Genomic DNA, 20889 nt, shown 5'->3' with positions numbered 1-20889 from the left:
GCGCATAGTTGCAAGTCACTGTTGATCGAAGCTCTTGTCACCAGCAAGATCTGCGCCCAATCCATTCCGCGATCGAGTAGAGACTTTACCGACAAGCTCGAGCACCAAGGTTATTACTTCACCGATAACGATCAAGCTGAAAGCCTAAAAGCTGTTGATGTCTTAATCGGCAGTTACTATTATTGATCATTTGTCACGGGAAACGTACGGAATTTCGACAACGGACTCAAAGCTGTCGAGACTTCCTTAGGCTGGACTCTGGACGGACCAGTAGCCTCTTGGGCTACCGTCACACACTGCAATGAGACAATTGTACTGAAAGCGGCAGTGGCGGACTTTAAGATCACCACAGATAATTACTGGGACCTAGAAATTATGGGGATAAAATTCGATGAACATAACAAGACACAGGACGCAGACCCAGTTCTGGATTTCTCGAACAGCACAGTCAAGATGGAGAATCGTCGATACGTAGTTTCACTTCCATGAAAACCGACAATTCTCAACCACAACAACCGAGCAAACTCACAGACGCCCTTAAATCAACTTCGAAAGATTCGCCGATGCCCTTAGCTTCTGCAAGAAAATGATGTTGCCATACGCAAATACGCTAAGAATGGCGTAGCCGAGAAGGTCACTGACGTTAATACAGAAAACACAGTGTATTATATACCACACGACGCAGTAATCCGAAAGAACCGTACCACAAGAGTAAGGGTGGTCTTCGATGCTTCTTCACATGAAAAAGGAGAGCTCTCGCTCAACGACAACCTGTACTCCGGACCAAACCTCAATGCCCATCTCATAGGGTTGCTACTTCGCTTCAGAAAACATCGCATTGCTTTAGTAGCAGACAACGAAAAAACGTTTCTGCAAATAAGCATCACCAACACAGACCGAGACGCTTTGCGCTAACTGTGGTTGGAGAAAGCACCCAAGCCAGATCAACCGTTGTCTAACGTTGGCATCTGGCCGTGACCAGAGTATCATTCGGCACGACCTGTAGTACCTTTCTTTTGGCGGCGACCATCCGTTATCATCTTCATCAAGTGTCGTATGATTACGCCGAAACTACAAAAAGGCTGTGGGGTTCCATATACGTTGACGACATTTTAACAGGAGCGGACTCCGTCGAAGACGCGTCCAAGCTGCGGTCAGAAGCCACCGAGATATTCGCAAGTTCCTCTATGAAGCTACACAAGTGGGCTTCGAACGACCCACGCTTTCTTGGCACACAATCGACGCAACCTCCGGAGTTACCTCTCGGACAACTGACAGGAGTACTGTAAGTCCTGGTGTTGGTATGGCATCCTGACACCGACGTACTGTCGTTTAGTCCGGGAAACGCTATGGAGTTTGTTCAGCAAAGAACTGTTACCAAGCGGTTCATGCTACAGACGACCTCTCGCCTATACGACCCTCTCGGTATGCTGACTCCTTTCACAATAAGGATGAAGATATGTTTTCAGAACCTTTGGAGAAAAGGTGTTGACTGGGAATAATAGTTGCCACTGGACGCTCTACACGAATGGAAGAGTTGGTGCAATGAACTTCCACAGCTCTGTGACATTGAAATTCCCCGGTACTACCGACAGGGCGTACATGGCCTTGGCGACTAATACGCACTGCATTTTTTTCCTGACGCCAGTAAATTAGCCTACATTTGCTACATTTGCTACATTTGCACAGCAGGAAGTACGAACGACAAAAGCTCAATGATAGTTGTGTGCAAGTCCAGGAGGGGCTTAATGAAGGAGACAAACCTTGTCAGACTCGAACTACTAGCCTGTCTCGTCTCAGCAGGAATGTACGAGTACGTGCGTCAAGAGCTAGCCGAAGACATAACATCAGTGCGGTTTTGGACGGACTCAATGATAGCACTGTACTGGATTACCGGCGATCCTAACAGATGGAAATACTTCATTCGCCATAGGGTAACGGAGATTCAGAGTAAAACGGACATCACATTGTGGAGGCACTGCCCTGGGAAGCAGAACCCTGCTGATTTTTTGACAACAGGAGTTTCGGACCGTGAATTAACAACAAACTCAGTCTGGTGGACAGGACCCCATTGGCTTACTTGTGAGGAGAATGAATGGCCTCCACACCGTAGACCGAATTCAACCGATCTTCCACCGAGTGTCACGGAGGAGCGTACTCATCGGGTACCACGTTTGCAAGTCGCCATGCAAACCAAATCACCTATTATGGACATTCACAACTACAGCTCTCTTACGCGACTACACCATGTTACAGCTTAAATACTACGATTTGCCTCGAAGTTGAAGCGGAAAAGTGTGTCCCGATGAGCCCTGAACGCAAAAGTACAAGCCGGCGAACTATATTGGATAAAGAAGGTTCAAAGCTCACCCTTTTCTCCTGAAATTGACCGCGTCTCCAAAGGAGCTCATCATATAAAGGATCCTTCACTTCGCGACGTGACCTGCTTCCTCGACAGTGGAGTTCTTCTAGTCAGAGGACGCTTACAATACAGTAACAAATCTTACAATAAAAAACATCCAATCATCTTACCAAAGCACCACTACTCTACTGCGAGCTCCTCGTCATGCAGTACTATCGGCAACATCTTCATGCAGGAGTTCGGGATAGACTTGTACAAATGAGGGAAATATTTCAGATATTACGAGGGACGGCAGCTAGTCAAGAAGGTCATCAGAGGATGCATCGTGTGCCAACGCTACAACGTCCAACCTTTCTCCGAAGTAACTGCACCGTTACCACCTGAAAGAGTGACCGCTTCGGAACCTTTTCAAGTAACAGGACTATATTTCGCCAGTCCCCTCTGCGTTAAATGTCTGGATGACTACGCCAAAGTTTATATTTGCCTGTTCACGTGCGCCGTGATTAGAGCTGTTCACCTCGAACTACTAGAAAACATGACCACCACAAGCTTTCTGAACGCTTTCCGATGGTTTGTGTCGCGTCGGGGACTTGCTTCTGTTATATATTCCCCCAACGCCTTAGCATTCAAGAAGAGCAAGAGAAAGCTTTCGAGACTGTGGCAGTCATTGAGAAATTAAGAAGTTTGTAACTACATTGCTAACCATCACATAAAATGGAAATTTATCGCTGATGATCCGCCGAGGTGGGGCGGTTTTTACGAGAGATTTATCAGGTCTGTCAAGCTGACGTTGAATAAATGCATCGGAAAGGTATCTCTTACGAAGAAACAGCTACAAACAACCTTAAGGTAAGTAGAAGCTGTGATCAATTCCCGACATACGTTTATAGCGACTGTCGGGATCTGGAACCTCTCTCCCCGGCTCACTTTCACATTGAAAAGCAAATATCTGCACTTCCCGACCTAACACGCGGCGACATCACAGCAGATGGTTGCCATATATTACCTATGTGGGAACAACGAGAAAATACTCGAACAACTTTCTGGGAACGTTGTTCCAAAGAATACCTCTCGGAGTTAAGAACAATGTCAAGCCCCAAGTCAACGACATCGTGCGACAGAATTAAGAAAGCTGACCCCGTCCTTCCACAAGAGTCCAGCAAGCCCCGGAAACTATGGAGCATTGTGCGAATAGAGGAGCTCCATAGAGGAAGGGATGGCAGAACAAGATCCTGTACCTTGAGACTACCGGGCGGATCCACCGTTAAACGGGTCGTTCAACACCTGTACCCGCTGGAAGAAAACTTTTTGTGAACTTCTGCGCGCGGGGCGGGCTGTTGGAACAAGAGCGACAAAGAAGAGGATGAAGCTCTCTCGTGCTTCGGACCACGCGCAAGAGCAGCTACCCACGGAGTCGTTTCATGGCTTATTCTTAATAAACCCCTTTTTGTAATGAACGGGAAGCTTGATTCCTTCACTCTCGCCTTGCAATACCGACCTACTTTAGGACATACTGAGGCCCCACATTTACTAGGCGCAGACCTCAGCATTGGCCAATCAGTGAGTGCTGCTGCTGTTTACACTCACTCTTTAATTCACACGTATGTGAAGCTTGTATACCTTGAATGGTCTACTGTTTGGGGGTCTCCAGTCTGCACATGCAAACTTGCAACATCAAACTTTTAGCACATTCTAAACTTATAGCGAAAATTCCAAGGTTGAAGCGCTGCTCAAAGCACGTTTTGGAGAGTCCAATGGCAATTTCTTTATTTCCTTAAGCCGCCATCACCTACAACTTTGAAATTTGCCGAGCATGTTGTTTTTTCAATTTTGTTTCAATTTATTTGCTTTAAAATACATACAAAAACGGGTGACAAAAGCATCTGAGCCCTTAGTAATTTGCTAGTTGGGGCCCATGCAATAAGTGCCCAAAATTAATGTACCCAGGCCCCAGTAACATACATGAATAAAATGTGAGAACTTTAACATTCATACAAGATAGATTACATGAAACTAACAATCAACAGAAATAATCATAATCATATAAGGGACCAAAACATGAAAAATAAAAGTATGGTCGGTTTTTTTACCATACGGAAAATCACATACAGGGCCAAGAGTAGTAAATAATGTTAGTGCATTGTAGTTCAAACACAGCATATCATACTATTATCATATCACTATAATTTGGTCATGGTCTGTTATAGCGGTGAGGTGGGCAAGCGACATCTTGTGGGGCAACACTTGGGGGGTCAGACCAAAGTTTAGTAGCGGGAGGAACACACAGTTATCAGCTAATAAAGCGATGGGGCTTAAGCGGCTGACGGGCGATTCGCAGGCATCTGATACAAGAGGAAGATCGAGGCAGAGTGTTTCAGAAGAACAATCAATTAAGGCCGAGTGTGCCGAAAGAAAGTCAAGCCCAAGGGTAAAGTCATGGGGGCAGTGAGCAAGGACGGCAAAAAGGACAACAGTGTGACGACCGGCAATGCTGACACGGGCGGTGCTCATTCCGATCACTTGAACAGCACCACCATCGGAAACACGTACTGACTATGTCGTATACGGCGTCATAATCTTCTGCAGGCGGCGGCGTAAAGGAGCGCTTATAATAGACAAGTGTGCGCCAGTGTCGATAAGGGCGGTCACAGAAACAATGTCAACTTTGACTTCTAGAAGGCTATGGTGAGTGGGGAGTGTCAGTAGAGAATTTGCAGAGAACAATGGCATTGCAGCTTCACCTTCATAAGTTGCACTATCTAGTTTTCCTGCGGCGAGCGTCCAGAGAAGGACAGCGAGGAAAATCGGCGAGGCTGTGGAGAGCAGGATTGGCGGCGAACAGGAGCAGTGGCGTCAGAGGGAAGAGGCTCATGGGAGGACGACGAGTAGTAAGTAGGGGAATTAGCGGCTGGACGTCTAAAAGGAGTAGGGTGCATGGAGGTCTGGCGAGATGCGTAGGTCCAACGGCGACGGCAATAACGAGCAATGTACCCGGCCTGATGACGGGAGAAGCAGATGGGCTGATCGTCGGGCGTTCTCCATTCCGCAGGATTGCGGAATGGAGAACGCATCTTCAATCTCGCGACGAACAATACGCGTAACGTGGTCACAGGTGGGCGGCAGGTGAACGGCATCACACGATGAAGATGCAGCCGTATTGGGCAGCCGGGTGAATCTCTGAGCAATACGGTGGCTCTTCGCGTGTTCAAACCGCCGGCACTGTTTGATGATTGTGTCGACGGTATCAACGTCGGCATAGACGAGCAGGTTGAAAGCATCGTCGGCGATACCTTTGAGCACATGAGAAACCCTCTCGGACTCAGGCATGTGCTCGTCAATCTGGCGGCAAAGAGCGATAACGTCCTGAATGTAAGAGACGTATGACTCGGAGGATGTCTGTACACGAGTCGCAAGTTCATTCCGCGCAGCAAGCTGCCGACCAGTGCTGTCACCGAAAAGGTCGCGGATCTTCTCTTTGAAAGAGTCCCAGCTGGTGATGTCCGCCTCGTGCGTCTCGAAACACACCCGCGGTGGGCCATCGAGGTAAAAAAGCACGTTGGCGAGCATAAGGGTCGGGTCCCGCCTGTAGCCGGCACTGATCCGTTCGTAAAGGTTCAGCCATTTGTCGACGTCAACCCCATCCTGGCCGGAAAATACGCCAGGATCACGAGCAGGAGGCAGAACGATGTAGGTGGGAGCCACGGGAGGGGCAGGGGGTGAAGACGATGTGCATGCACCAACTGACATGGTCGCAAGCATGATGAGGCGGCCGTTGCGGAGCTCCGTGATCGAAACAGGGAACTACCCAGCACTTCCACCTCAAAGATGTTATGTAAAACGACACAAGACGGGACTATTTACACTGTATGTACAGGATGTGAGAGACACAGTAGCCAAGATGGTGGACAGCCACCAGCACCAGAAAGAACCGTCTTCTTCTTCATCTGCCCCAGGCTGAATGTCTCTCTCGTAGCAATATGATGACGCTGGGCTGGTGTTACTTACTGAGGAAACTAATTTGATGACGTTATTTAACTTGGTAATATCATGATGATATCCCCAAGAATTCGGGATATGTCAATTTAAATCTTGAACTCGTCCGCCACAAAACATCTTGCACTTTGACCAAGTGATGCTTTCTTTTTATACAGTTGCAGCTGTTAAGAATGTAGAAGCATTGTGGACTTTTAATTTTAGTGATATGCAGGCTGAACAAAAGCTGAAATTTGTCAAACATGTTCCTCACTAGGCGGTTTTGGTTTTCTTATGTAAGTAAAATCCTAATTTCTAATTAAGTTTTATATTGTTTTTTTATAGATTCGATTTTTTAACCTGGGATACTCGTTCAGTTACGCAGCGCTGAGACGAAGACAACGGAAAGAGGGCGCCAGGCGTCTCCCGTGCCAGATAATCCACATAGTGTGGTCATGTGAAAGGTTAAAATTATATTAAATCATAGGGTTATTACGGGCCAAAACCACCATATGATTATGAGGCACGCCGTAGTGGGGGACTCTGTATTAATTTTGACTACCTGGGGTTCTTTAAAGTGCACCTTAATCCAAGAACACGGTGTTGTTTGCATTTGTCAAAGATTATGTCTGTGAAAAAATACAACGAACCGTCAGAATCATTTGTGATCACTGATGATAAAAAATGCATAAATTTCAATATACACTATACGATCCAGAATAGAAGTTTCTTGATAACCGCGTTAGAAGAGGACAATTATGAATGACTTTCGCGGTGAGGCTTACGAATATTATTTTATTGGTGTAATGTCTTTTTCTTCTGGATGCGTTATAAGTACACATATCGGAACTTGAAAGCAGCTTCTCTGCTTTAGTCACTTCTGGTTTGCGCTGAAACACGGGGATGATGACCACTCTCTGTAATTACAATCATGTTAGGAATACGTTTCCAATGATGTAACGCATCTTGTTTTTGAATAGCCACCAGTAATTAACAACAAGCACATCGTTAAAATTGGCGAGCAACCAACTATAAAGTTCTGCTAGTTGTGCGTTTGTTGTTTCCATCTACTAAAAAGAGATGAGGTTTCTCATATACTAAAGTTTTCAGTGAATTGCCCGGCGATTTATTGTATCATCGCTCAGCTCAGATAACTATGTGAGAGAAAAGCCGTTAATTGAGTTCGATGTTCGTGCTAGATAAAGCTTGAAAACTGCTCATTTGGTGTTGGCATTTGAAAAAGTTGCATTAGTCTAAAAAAGGACACATGTGGTAAGAAAATTACTTCCTACGCCACTTTAGGTTTCTCTAATGTTTGTCTTACTGCTGTATCTACTTGCGTTGTTTTGATTGTCAAGTCCATTCAACTGGGTAGCCTGTATATTAGGTCATATTCCAAGTCCACAATGTTTTTGCAATCAGGACAGCTCAATAATATACATAAGAAAGTATCACCAGGTCAATATGTAAGATGCTTGTGACGTGCAAATGCATGATTTAAATTGACTGAGAGCTATACATGCCGTTTTTGACAAAACTGTAGTGACCTTAACTAGACGAAGCAATTAATGCACATCGAGGTAATGACCTCGAGATAGCTCAAAAGCAAACATTTTCTAATTTCCCACAATCGCCAAATGAAGAAAAGTGTTTTGAATTGAATTGAATTGAATTCTGGTGTTTTACGTGCCAAAACTACGATTTCATTATGAGGCACGCCGTAGCGGGCGGCTCCGGATTAATTTTGACCTCCTGGTTATCTTTAACATGCCCCCAATGCAAAGGACACGGGCGTTTTCCGAGGCCACAACCATATAAACGACGAACGCTGAGCGAAAACTACACTGACGACCTGCACGAGACCATCAGAGTGGTCGTTCGCGAGGAACTGCTGAAGCTCGTTCTAAGGTCGCAGCCTCAAGTGGTCTCAATCGCTGAAGTCATCAAAAAAGTTCAGCAATCACTCAGATTCCCTGAGGCGCCGCCGGAATCACCGCAGCTCCAGCCGGAAGTGGTGACCTATGCCGCCGTCGCCCGCCACCCGCAACAAGGGTCCCCCTCCAAACCCGCGCCAGGGCGCCGCAACGCAGCAAGTCCGTCGTCCGCCACAGCCGCCAGCACGGCCACCTGTCGTCCATCGCAGCTTCCCTAGGAAGACAGAGGTATGGTGCGCTCCGGATCACTGCCCGCTCTGCTATCACTGCGGTGAAGCCGGCCACATCTAACGCTGATGCCCGTACCGCGAGATGGGACTGCAAGGTTTCGCCGTCAACGCGTCGCGCCCACAGCCGGGTGAATGGCCTCGTGATATCGCCGACTACCTCGCCGCAACGCAGTGGAGACCCCGACGACCTTGCCGTTCGCCGTCACCAAGACGCTACCTGTCGCGGCAGGGCCAACCATACACTGGCCCAAGCCGCGGCCTGTCTGTAACCCTATATCCAAAAAAATACTAAATGCAGCAACTGATGGAGGTGCGGTTGCTGTTCATCGAAATGCCGAAGATCCTCCGCCGCCTAAGGCCACGCTTCAACATTCAACTCGACGAAGTATCTAGTAACGACACCTCGCTGTCAAGACGAAGCTTCAAAGCCAAGCCTACGCCGCCTACAAAAGACCTGACTACGAGATGTAAGAACAACGGGACAATGCGACGCAGCCGTGATCCGACACCGCGACCTAACCGTCCTCGACCGACCACCGACTTTGACGTGCTTCTCGACGGCCCCGCAGTCGTCGCTTTAGTGGACACAGGAACCGACTACTCGGTCATGAGTGGATTCTTCGCCGCCAAGTTAAAAAAAAAGTTAAGACTGCATGGCAAGGACCCCGAATCCGAACAGCTGGAGGACATCTGATAGCGCCGACAGAAATCGGCACGGCCAGGGTTAGAGTGCCTAACAAGACTTACCCGGCGACGTTTATTATCTTGCCACGATGTTCATGGGACGTAATCCTCGGCATGGACTTCCTAAGCCAACACGGCGCAGTCACCGAGTTAAGATCCAAGACGATAACGCTGTCCACAAACCAAGTGATACCACTTCATAGGAGTCTGAGTTGCCGTGGCTTGAACGTGCTCGAAGATCTAGGGTGCGATTTTGTACGCGTTCCAAAATGGAACGGAGGCGTTCCGTTCCATCGAGCCGCACACGATTGGTCAATTTGAATCGTGACGAACGCCATGACGTCAATTGTGACGTGAACCGTGACGTCTTACTGCTGTCAATCATTCCGTGTCGTCCGCTAACGGACGAACGCAACGGAACGGTTGCCGAGTCCGTCCGTTTCGATAGAACGGATTAGAACGGCTACCAGACGACTTGGATTGGATTAAAACGTAAGCGCTTGGGACAGTTATCCTCTTCTGTATCCGGTTCAATCCAAATCGGCAGTCCCAACAGTTGGAGAAAATGGCGTTTCCTTTCTCTGCCGTGTGTTTTCGTGTCGCCTGTGCGGCTGCTGCAGTCGCGCAGAGACGACGACCCGAGGTAGATGATGCATTTGAAGAGCTGACGGAGGAAGAGTTCCGGCAGTATTTTCGTCTGTCCAAACGAACAGTGCGTACCTTGTGCGACGAGCTTGACCCCATCATTGGATGCCAGCGAGCCAGTGGCCTTTCCACTGAAAGGAAGGTGTTGTGCGCGCTGCGATTCTTCGGCACCGGAAGCTTCCAGAGGAGCGTTGGTCGCGAGGAGCAAATTGGCGTGGCGCAGTCGACCGTGAGCAACACCATCCACGAGGTGACGGAGGCCATCATTTCCGTGTCTGCCCGGAAAAAGTTGGTGGACTTCTCATTGACACCGGCTGCCAAGGATGAGGCAAAGGCGGCGTTTGCGCGACGCGGTGCCATTCCAGGCGTGCTAGCGTGCGTCGACGGCACGCTGATCGCCATTATGAAGCCAGAGGGACTCAGCCCGGCCGACACGGCGAGCTTCATGTCGAGGAAGGGTTATTACGCCCTAAACGTCATGGTCGTAAGTACCATTGGAAGGTTTACTTCAAACTGTAGCTGCCAATTTTACTCGCCCTTTTATCGTTCAGTTTAATGTCCAAGCTTGCATAACTAGTAATGTAACGGTTAAAAGAGGATACGCGGGGAGCTGTGTACGAGCTCGTTGAAGTCTGAGATGTCAGCGGTAATGATGAGTGCCATGTGTTTGTGTACATGAGCCGTTTGCCGTTCCAAAATTGTGTTTTCGTTCTGGCGTGCATACACAATGGAGTTGTGAATTTTGGAGGTATTAAGGAAAATGGGCAGCAGTCGTAGCAGAAATCGATACAGGAAGATACGATGGAAGCATTTTGAACACGGAAGTATTTGCATCCATTGCACCTGCTGGCTTTGGCGTGCATGGGTGTTGTTGCGCAATATTGTGCCTCAAGTTTTCATTTAGCTATCAATCAGTGCAAACCATAGGCGTGAACACAACGAGGGGGGGGGGCGCATTGCCCCCCCCCCCCCTCAATTGCAAAACCCTGTCCACGCCTATGACTAAAACAGTGTAGCGGCTTGTACCAGCGTACATGCATGTATTGTTTTCTGCATATGAATGGCAAAAAGGGATTTCGAGCATATCTGCAGCGCTATTTTATATTGGTCCCCATTGCAGGTGTGCAACGCAGAACTTCGCATTCTTGTTGTTGATCCCCGGTTCCCTGGTTCGTGCCACGACTCTTGGGTGTGGCAGCACAATCCACTGCGCGCACGCCTAGCCGCACAACTGCAGCCTGGCGAGTATCTGCTTGGTAAGTATTCGTAATGCGTACCCCTAACTAGGGCAGAGCACTCAGCTGTCATTTTTCTGTCACAGGAGACTCGGGATATCCCCTCGAGCCGTGGCTGCTTGTACCTGTACCTGGCAGTCATGCCGGCACCACCTCCGAAGGCCGCTACAACCGGGAGCACGCATCCATGCGCAATGTTGTGGAGAGATGTATCGGGGTGTTGAAAAGCAAGTTCCGCTGCTTGCAGCACTTTCGGACACTGCTATACAGCCCCGATAGAGCAGCGCGAATCATTTACGCATGCGTTGCTCTCCATAACATTGCCTTGGACGCGGGCGACTGGTCATTGGACGATTATGGTGGGGAAGTGCCACCAGCTGAGGAGCCAGAGGAGCCTGGAGACAGCCACGTGCTGGCACCGCACGACGTGTTCCTCAGAGGAAGGCAGCAGCGCAGCGCCGTTGTCAACCTTTTCTGAAGGACACTGGAACAGTGAGTTTTCATAATACATAATTTATTGATACAAATTGCAGTGCCCCTAGGCTATCACATGGCAGTGTTTGTACAGTGGAAAATATATTAAAGAATTTGTATACACATCAAGTGCACCTCCATACAGATGGCCAGTCTTCCTAATCCACAGATCCGACAGATTATGATAATTTAAACACTAACGAAGTAAAATTATACAAAGAATCCTTTAAAAAGAATGCAACAGCCGCGGACTCCGAAACATTTGTACCCTCTTCACTGTGCAGGAGTCTCCAAGGCTGCCACTTATTAACAGTGGTACTCGTGAAGCAGTCGTAAGGCCATGCGTTATGCCCCTTTATCTGTGAAGAACTGCATTTGCTGCTGCTCCCAAGCTAGCGTTATGTGCAATATGCACATCACAAAATGCTTCTTTCCTCGTCAAACATTATAAATACGATGCTACAGTTGTAAAGGCGATTATTAGGCACCAGCCTTTTGGACCGGCCATTAGTTCAAGGCCCGAGCTCTCAGCACGAGCGGTGTTTCTTGAGGAGAGCTTAGGAGGGATCGACCCACTAGAAAGGGCTGGAGAACATGACTCACTATGACATTCGTATCCTTAGCTACACAGCAGCTTGTATGTGTTGTGTGCATCCTATGATATGCAACTTGCTGTACATGTAGATGCAGCAGTTGTTACTTTCTACTCATGTGGTTGTTTTGCCATAGTTTGTGGTTACAGTAATGGGGAATTGGCACAAAGTACTTCTTTCCTAGTGCAACATGAAGTGGCAACATGAAACATGGTAGCAACGTTAAAGTGCAGCCTTTTCTTTAAATATCATATGAAATGGAAACATCGCTTGACTCATCATAGTCATGATAGACTTGATGGAAGCAGTACATATGATCGGCACTCTGCGCACATGGTCACCTGGTCACCATCAGAAAAAGGTTCGCACAATTTTCATAAAACACACCAGAATGATCGCAACCGCCACATCCTGTGCATTCGGACGCTCGGTGTACATTGGTAGGAACGAGGCAATATGATTGCTAGCCACCTCTTGTGCTAGGTGTATCAAAACTTCTGTGCAAGCATGAATACGCAGACAAGGCAAGCAAGTAAAGCGTAATGAATGCAGATTCAAACACACAAAAATATACCGCTGTGTGTTGTGACATTACATTCGTCACATCATGTCCAGATAGGTAGACGTAAATTAATGTAAAAACACAAAAAATACAAAGGTCAACTTTATCACACGCTATGACTAGTACATCACGAACCTTGTAGTACAACACACTACACGTAGCAAAGCATGTGAGAACATTGGAGCATTAGCATCACCCAATTTGTTTTCACCACGGCACATAAAACTTGCAGTTACATTTAAGTGACCTTGGAAGAAAGTATGACTTTGACAGGTACGTCCGTTCCCTTCTCAGTGTAAAGAGTAACTGGCTAGAAGCATTCATTTCTCGACAGCAATTGTAATGCGATGCTAAACAACAGGTGAATCATAATTGTAGAAAGGTGAGTGCACTTGCCAGCTGTGATGAAACATAAATTACATACAACATGAATAATTGGCTCTGCCATCTCGCAGCACCCAGAACGTGTCACACTTGAAACTTATTCTTGCAATCACTCACTTGGAACGAAAACTAGAGGAAAACAGTCACCGGCGTGGTGAAATGATGATGGCCATATTCATTTGTGAAACTATGCAACCTGAAGAGTGACTAGTTTGGTGCTCTGAAAAAAGACCACATTGTAGTTGTTGCACCTTAGCCTCACTGTGCCGAAATGAAAATATCACAGTGCAAACACTATGCGGAAACGCTTCATAATGAGTGCAGTAAGATACAACACATAGTGAAGCAATATAAATATCACAGTACAAAACCCATACACAGAAATCTACAAGTACTTGTAATGATTCCAGTGTGAATGACTAGGCGCCTTCGAAATATGTAAATAAAAAAAAGCACGCTGGCGTTGCAGCTGGATAAGCATAAATAGAAAGAAGCAAATACTACAGAACAAAAATGGACGCACGCATTTCGCCTTCCATCCAAAAAGTGCTCCTGTATCACTCGTACAAGGCAACAAGGAAACTTAAACACTAAAACTCAAAGTGAAGCAACAATTCATGCCTCAAATGAAACTTCTAAAACTCAAACAATAAATAAATTAAATAAACTGAACTCATAAAACACAATAAATGAATAAAATGAAATTGAAAAAGTGAAAATAAACAATAAATTAATTCATCCTTTGTTGTTGCAGGTGCCCAGCTATGTCGCCTGCCATAGAGCGCACCTGCACCAGGATACCCTCCTGCGCCGCTGCCGTCCTCTCAGCCGCGACAGCCATCCTTTCTGTCGTGACAGCCGTCCTCTCTGCCGCGACAGCGATGCGGGTGGTTTGTTCTTCAATCCTCTGCAGCGCCTGGAATGAATAATCGTGGTGGAACTGTTTGCATGAGTTGCTGATTACTCGCAACCAGCTCATGGCTGGAAGCTGCTGTTGTCAAGAATTGCAACGTGCACAACAATTCCCTCCCTGTTGAAGAGTCACTGGCCTGATGGCATCCTTTGGCAGTGTCAAGCTCGTGTACAAGCTATGCCCTCTTCGTTTGGACAAAGACCTACTGGAACTACTCTTCTGTCATCTACTCAAATGCATCTCTTACCACCAAACAGCCCTTTTCAGGGCTAACCAACCTTTTGCCCGGCGGTTGATCGTTGGCAAGATACGATACCGAACCCTCAATACAACGCATATTTCTTGTTTACATCCCGAGTTGGTTTGTTTTTCAGATTCATGATTCACTTATGATAACAGAGTATAAAGAATATTTGTCTTTCGTGTAAAATGACACCAAACGATCTACCAACCTGGAGCATCTCGTCGCCCTGTTCAAGGCTGCGGGCGCACTGCGACGACATGGTTGTGAGGGTGTCCACCCGTCGCGGTCGCTGTCGGCGTGGTGGCCGTACAGGACGCTGCAACACTGAAAGCATGCATCATTTTCTACCAGTTGTACTGCATTTGATGGTATGCATAAAAGTTGCTATGGCCATGTTATTATTGGGCTAGTTCAATAAAATACGAGAGTTTATTTTCTCTTAACAGCTTGAGGATCAATAACTTACCAGGTGCAGCGGCCACCCTTTCTGAGTCCGATGCACCGCGTGGTGGATCCTCTGCCGCTGTAGAGTAAACACATTAAAAGTTTACGAACTGCACACACATTTGGCGATCATTCAAACACTCATTCTTCTGATGCTTACGTGTCGCCGTGCTCCTCACATCCGCAGCCTCGACGACGACCTCCATTGCAGCAGTGGGAACGTCGGCCTGCTGGAAAGTGTCATAACCGTGTCCCTTCACTATGTGGCTATTCGTTACACTGGCTATGTTACAAGTTTCGTACTACACATCTGTGGAAATAATCTGCAATTATTGAGTGCTTAATGGTTCCATGCATTACCATCCTCCTGCACTTGCCTGAATGCATTTTATTTCACTTAATCCCCCTTTTCCCGAAAGCGCCGCCAACTGAGATTCTAGTTGATTAACCTACCTGCTTTTCCATTCTCTCCTACGCTATTTTCCTGTTCACCAACAGTGTCGCGTTTCGCTAAAGGTACCACTTGCAGATAATGGCAAACTCTAAGTTGGCACCGTTCAGGAACCCATGATATTACGGCGGCAGTGTGCTTACCTCTTGGTAGGGGAGGTCGGCGACGCCACGCAGGCGGACCATACCCGTCAAGTTCAGTACTCGGCCGTGGAAGCCGGGTGCGCGGCCCCCTCCAGTGCTTCTGAAAATACACACCAATGCCGAAGGACAAATCGCCCAGACCATTTGACGGTCACTCACCTTTGCACTTGGGCAATTGCGATGGCGTCGCGGCGGGCCTCGTAGACCTGTTTGCGCCACCACTCCTGCCATTGGTCCGCTGCTTTTACCACGGGCCCTTGCTCGTTTAGAACGTCGGCCAGCTGCTGCCACAGCCGTCGCCGGTCGCCAGCGGTGAAACCCGGCCCCAGCTCGCTGGATCTTGAAGCCAGCTGGGGATGCTGCTCCATAAACGAGAGCACAGTCTCCCGCTGGCCCTCGGAAACACGCGGTCCCTTAACAGGTGCGCACGCTGCGACGTTCTCCGCCATGGCTCTCCCATAGAATGAAGAACGGCTCTCCGCACGCAACAGGGCCGGTATTTTGTAGCGATGACTTTAAAGTAATAGTGCCTTTTCGCGCTTATCGCGCTTTGTCAGTGGTCAGAGCGACGGTCCGCTCGCGTTATCAACGGGATCAGCCGGCCGTGAGCGGTGGATGATAAGACTATTCCAAAATAAGACATCGCTACAAAATCGCGGCCCTGGGCCGGTATTTTGTAGCGATGACATTAAAGTAATAATGCTCTTTCGCGCTTTGTCAGTGGTCAGAGCGACGGTCCGCTCGCGTTATCAACGGGATCAGCCGGCCGTGAGCGGTGGATGATAAGACTATTCCAAAATAAGTCATAAGACATCGCTACAAAATCGCGGCCCTGCTCGAATTAACCAGCCGCTTCAAAAGCCGCGCCCTTTGCTTGAAACGGAGTAGTGGCTAGCGCAACCGCTAAACGTTTCGCAAAACTGCGACACCATCTAGCGCCATTTCAAGACATTAACCGCAATAATATGTTTAAGTCGTTCCGCATTCCAAACTGAATCTTTGAAAACTAACACCAACATATTTTGCTACTCAGTCATAATAGTCAAATATTTCTCAACATGTTAGAAACGCTTCTAAATATGTTATACGGTCCCTAAGCAGACGTCAAAAGCGTGACGCAGACGTCCACTTCGCTCATTGGCTCTTTGCTTCCTCTCGTCCTCGCGAACATGGCGGACCGCCTATTTCGTGACGTAAAGAACGAACCGCCTCCGTTCCATTTTGGAACGCGTACAAAATCGCGCCCCAAGTCGCAATTCGACCCCGCGCCAGCATGATGATTTCCGCCGGAACAGAAGACACGGAAGATATGGAAGTCATTATTGAGTGTGAACAACAACAGTGCTCGATCGTGGCATCGGCGTCGCAAGGGGAATCGTGCAATTGCGCGGAGGGAAAGCGCAAGAAATGGTGACAAATTTCCGTCTTGAATTTAAACACCTGAACAAGGGCACGAAGATTGCATGCATGGAAGAAGTTACAGCAGTCAGCGAGGCGTTGGTCCTCTCAGATTCAGCCGAACCAACTATGCTCCGTGTTACTGAACCAGCCTTCAATATTAAGCAGAACTTTTTGTTGGGCTAGTTGGTGCATGTTACTGAAGTATTAAAGCGCCAAACAGACGACACAAGAAGAGACACAGACGAGCGCTTCGTCGTGTCTCTAATTTTTGTGTCATCTGTTTGGCGCTTTAATACTTCGGTTCAATATTAATCCGAGTCTTCCAGCAAGCACAGCTCAAAAATATCTTCCAGCAATACAAGGACTGCTTCTCGTCGTCATCAACGTTTCGACAAGCGCCAATTGCTAAGCATCGCATAATCAAAGAATGCACTCGACCACTCTGCCAGGTACCTTACTGAATCTTGACGCGAGAACGTGAAGCTGTACGACAACAAGTTGACGAAATGCTGCGCGATGACATCATCCATCCGGCGAAAAGCCCGTGGGTGTCTCCTGTAGTCATGGTGAAGAAAAAGGATGGAACTCTGCGTTTCTGGGCCGATTACCGTCGCCTGAACAAAATCACGAAGAGCGTATACCCCCACCCCCTACCACGGATAGACGACGCGTTGGACCGGCTTTGCAATTCAAAGTTTTTTTCTTCGATGGACCTCAAGACGGGCTACTGGCAAATCGAAGTCGACGATAGGGATAGACAGAAGACCACTTTGATCCCGCCAGATGGCCTCTATGAATTCAAGTTCATGCCATTTGGTCTTTTCTCGGTACCCGCAACATTCTAGTGTCTAATGGACACGGCATTGACTGTCTTGAAATGGCACACTTGTTAAGTGTACCTAGATGACGTCATCGTCTTTGCCTCAAACTTTGGCGATCACCTTAAGCGCTTTGCAACAGTACTAGAGGCCATCAAGTCATTTGGGCTGACCATGAAGCCGGAGAAATGCCGCTTTGCTTACGAAGAACTTCTGTTCTTGGGCCACGTCATCAGCACGCCAGGAGTTCTACCTGATCCGCAGAAAACAGTTACCATTGCAAACTTTCCGGAGCCCATCGACAATTGTTAGGCGCTTGTTAGGAACTTCGCTCCCATCACCGCGCCTCTGACTAATCACGGAATCCGGCGTCGTGTTTAAGTGGGAAACACCGTAAGTCGATGCATTCGAAGAATTAAAACGACGCCTGCAGACACCACCAGTACTCACCCACTTCGATGAGAAGGACGACACCGGAATGCAGACCGACGCAAGCAGCGCAGTCCTTGGTGTTGTCCTAGTCCAGAGGAAACACAGACTGGAAAGGGTCATATCTTAGGCTAGCCGGTCGCTGTTGAAAGCGGAAGCCAATTATACAATGATGAAAAAGGAATGCCTTGCCATAACCGGGAAATTCGCCCCTACCTATATGGCAGCCCATTAAAAGTCCTGAGCGACCATCACCGTGTGTTGGCTAGCCAATTTAAAGGTCCCTTCAAGACGCCTAGCACCATGGAGCCTCCGAGTGCAAGAATTCAACATCACCATCATATACAAGTCCGGCCGAAAATAGTGTGATGCTGACTGCTTCTTCCGCGCTCCTATCGACCCGCCGCCGCAAGACGACCAGGACGATAACACTTTCCTACGGACAATAACTACCGACGACTTCGACGAACAGTAGCGAGCTGGCCCGGAGCTAAGAAGACTTGTCGTCTTCTTGGAAAGGAAGACTGACTTTGTCTCAAGGATATTTAGGCGCGGCTAAATTCTGGTTGTGCCTTCAGCACTGCGGCCAGAGGTTTTACACGCCCTTCATGGTGACCCTATGACAGGCCATATTGGCTTTTCGCGTAGGCTCCAGAGGATTCAGGAAAAGTATTACTAGCCATGCCGGAACGCTGATGTCACCACATACGTCAAGATGTGCCGAGACTGCCAGCGATGCAAGACACCACCGACAAGGCTAGCGGGGTTTCTACAACCGATCGAGCCTCCTTGCCGTTTCAGCAGACCTGGATTGACTTGTTGGGGCCCTTTGCGATGTCACCATCTAGAAACAAATGGATCATTGTGGCCACCGACTACTTTACCTGCTACACGAAAATGAAAGCCCTGCCCAAAAGTAGTGCGGCAGAAGTAGCAGCATTTTTCGTCAAGAACATCCGGCTGCGACATGGTGAGCGAGAAATCCTCATTACCGACAGAGAAACGGCTTTTACAGCTGCGTTTGCTCAAGCCATCCTGCAGTATAGCCAGACAAGTCACCGGAGGACAAGCGCCTACCACATGCAGACGAATGGTCTAATGGAACGCCTGAACAAGACGCTCGCCGACATGTTAGCGATGTACAGCCTCCCGCATTTTTAGCTATATCGCGCGAGCGTCCATCACGTGTCATTTTAGCGCCTTTAAGCTGCGATAATCAGTGAGACCGGCAGAAGTACTCTCAAGTTCACTAAGCACTCTCCTGTGCAAGAGTCGTCTAATGCGATGTTGCCTTCAGGAGGACGTACGAACATATTATAGTGTTCTCGGACGATGTAGCTAAAAATGCGGGAGGCTGTACGTCGACGTCGAGCACAGGAGGCGGGATGCCGTCCTTCCGTACGTAGCCTTCGCTTTCAACACGACAGTGCAAGAAACACAGATCACGACATTCTAGCTGGTTCACTGAAGAAACCCGATGAGGGCTCTCGACGTCATACTTCCGCACATCACCAACGAAGAGAATCTCGACGTCGCCACGTATCTTCAGCGCGCCGAAGAAACACAATTCACGCGACGGCGCAACAAGGACCAGCAAAGGACCGACAGCTGACACTAAAATCTTCAGCCACGCTACGTGAAATACCAGCCCGGCGACCGTGTTTGCGTTTGGACCTCGGTAGGCCGACGAGGGCTTAGTGAGAAACTTTTGCGACGCTATTTCGGACCGTACAATATATTCCGACGTATTGGAGCATTGGACTATGACGTCGTGCCATGCGGCAATAGCAATCACAGCGTCACCACTCACGACCTGAAGTAGTCCATGTTGTGCGCCTTATGCCCTTCTACCAGCGCCAATAAACTCTTAGACTTTGTTTCTTTGTTTGTTTGCTATTTTTCTTTACTACGTGTGCTTTAGCTCTCGTGTTTGTAGCATCGGGACAGATGATATTTATAAGGGGACATTGGCACGTGTACTTATTTTTCTTTTTATCAGGAACTGCATTTCGCCCGCTAACAACTCAACGTTTCGCTCAGCGCAAGACGCGCTTTCATGATTTGGAACTTACTCGAATGTAATCGTTTGTTCAATCTGTTGTGTATGTTCTTGACGAACATTGTGTAATCAGATTGTATGCGTGACGCGAATTGCGTAGTACCGTAGTACTTTCTGGAAGGCACGCGGGCACCAGCGATTACCCTGGAACCTTCGACGAGTCACGCATAAAAACCGACGCGCTTGACCTGCTGACTTCAAATTGAATTGAATTCTGCGGTTTCATGTGCCAAAACCGCGATTTGATTATGAGGCACGCCGTAGTGGGGGACTCCGGATTAATTTTGACCACCTGGGGATCTTTAACAGGCCCCAATGCACGGGACACGGACCTTTTTGCATTTCGCCCCCATCGAACTGCGGCCGCCGCGGCCGGGGTTCAATCCCGCGACCTGGTGCTTAGCAGTGTAACACCATAGCCGCTGAGCGACCACGCGAGTGCTGACTGTACTCGCCGCTATCATTGTACTTCGAGTGTCACTTGTTTTTGTGGGCACGGGTATGCCCAATAAAAAAATTAGCGTAGCTTGCACTGGACGCGCAATGCTAAAGAGACAGCGGAGCTGATGGGCACCTAGCTAGTCCTGGCTTTTGGGCTAGGCTAAGCAATTTCAAGTCATCCCCAGCGTTTTCCGGAATTTATTGATTGTTGATCGATTATCAATTAGGTATTGATTGGCTATCGATTGGCTATCGCAAGGTTTTCACCACGTATTTGGTCTAGGCAAAGCACTACCAAGTCATCCCCATCATTTCCCGGAATTTATTGTTTATTTGTCAATTATCGATTAGCTATTGATTGGCTATCGATTTCCTATCGCAAGGCATTGGCCACGTATTTAGGCTAGGCTAAGCACTACAATTCATCCCCAGCATTTTCCGGAATTTATTTGTTATTGATTGATTATCGAT

The 20889-nt window shown here is 48.0% G+C and overlaps 2 protein-coding genes across 3 annotated transcripts; one reads left to right on the top strand and one right to left on the bottom strand.

Annotated features, from left to right (window-relative positions):
• Positions 1 to 9634: 9634 nt before the first annotated feature.
• On the top strand, positions 9635 to 14340 carry LOC119457726 (putative nuclease HARBI1). 2 transcript variants are annotated; one of them, XM_049655136.1, is made up of 4 exons: positions 9635 to 10311; positions 10948 to 11083; positions 11152 to 11554; positions 13830 to 14340. In XM_049655136.1, the coding sequence occupies exons 1-3, from the start codon at positions 9748 to 9750 to the stop codon at positions 11538 to 11540; spliced, it is 1089 nt and encodes a 362-aa protein (XP_049511093.1). In that variant the 5' UTR covers positions 9635 to 9747; the 3' UTR covers positions 11541 to 11554; positions 13830 to 14340. The 2 variants fall into 2 exon arrangements, with proteins under 2 accessions (XP_049511093.1, XP_037575339.2); XM_037719411.2 differs by having other exon boundaries at positions 11149 to 11554.
• LOC119457631 (uncharacterized) lies at positions 13806 to 16512 on the bottom strand. Its single transcript, XM_049668246.1, has 6 exons — positions 15430 to 16512; positions 15271 to 15370; positions 14837 to 14906; positions 14699 to 14755; positions 14441 to 14556; positions 13806 to 13991 (listed from the first exon to the last, which is right to left on the bottom strand). Exons 1-6 carry the CDS (start codon positions 15717 to 15719, stop codon positions 13806 to 13808), a joined length of 819 nt encoding a protein of 272 aa, XP_049524203.1. The 5' UTR covers positions 15720 to 16512.
• Positions 16513 to 20889: the final 4377 nt, after the last annotated feature.

Source organism: Dermacentor silvarum, chromosome 1 (genome assembly GCF_013339745.2).
Source record: "Dermacentor silvarum isolate Dsil-2018 chromosome 1, BIME_Dsil_1.4, whole genome shotgun sequence".
In the NCBI taxonomy this organism is placed as follows: Eukaryota; Metazoa; Arthropoda; class Arachnida; order Ixodida; family Ixodidae; genus Dermacentor; species Dermacentor silvarum.
The sequence above is the reverse complement of the archived record's forward strand: the minus strand, read 5'-3'. Positions and strand labels throughout refer to the sequence as shown.

What these genes read in the sequence shown, in the direction of transcription:
- LOC119457726 (XM_037719411.2), top strand. Translation starts at nt 9,748, where the DNA reads ATGGCGTTTCCTTTCTCTGCCGTGTGTTTTCGTGTCGCCTGTGCGGCT. An exon ending in ACGCCCTAAACGTCATGGTC is followed by an intron (nt 10,312 to 10,947) that starts GTAAGTACCATT and finishes TCCCCATTGCAG; the next exon opens with GTGTGCAACGCAGAACTTCG. An exon ending in GCCTGGCGAGTATCTGCTTG is followed by an intron (nt 11,084 to 11,148) that starts GTAAGTATTCGT and finishes TTTCTGTCACAG; the next exon opens with GAGACTCGGGATATCCCCTC.
- LOC119457631 (XM_049668246.1), bottom strand. Translation starts at nt 15,719, where the DNA reads ATGGCGGAGAACGTCGCAGCGTGCGCACCTGTTAAGGGACCGCGTGTT. An exon ending in CCGACCTCCCCTACCAAGAG is followed by an intron (nt 14,907 to 15,270) that starts GTAAGCACACTG and finishes GACACTTTCCAG; the next exon opens with CAGGCCGACGTTCCCACTGC. An exon ending in AGGGCGACGAGATGCTCCAG is followed by an intron (nt 13,992 to 14,440) that starts GTTGGTAGATCG and finishes TATTCATTCCAG; the next exon opens with GCGCTGCAGAGGATTGAAGA.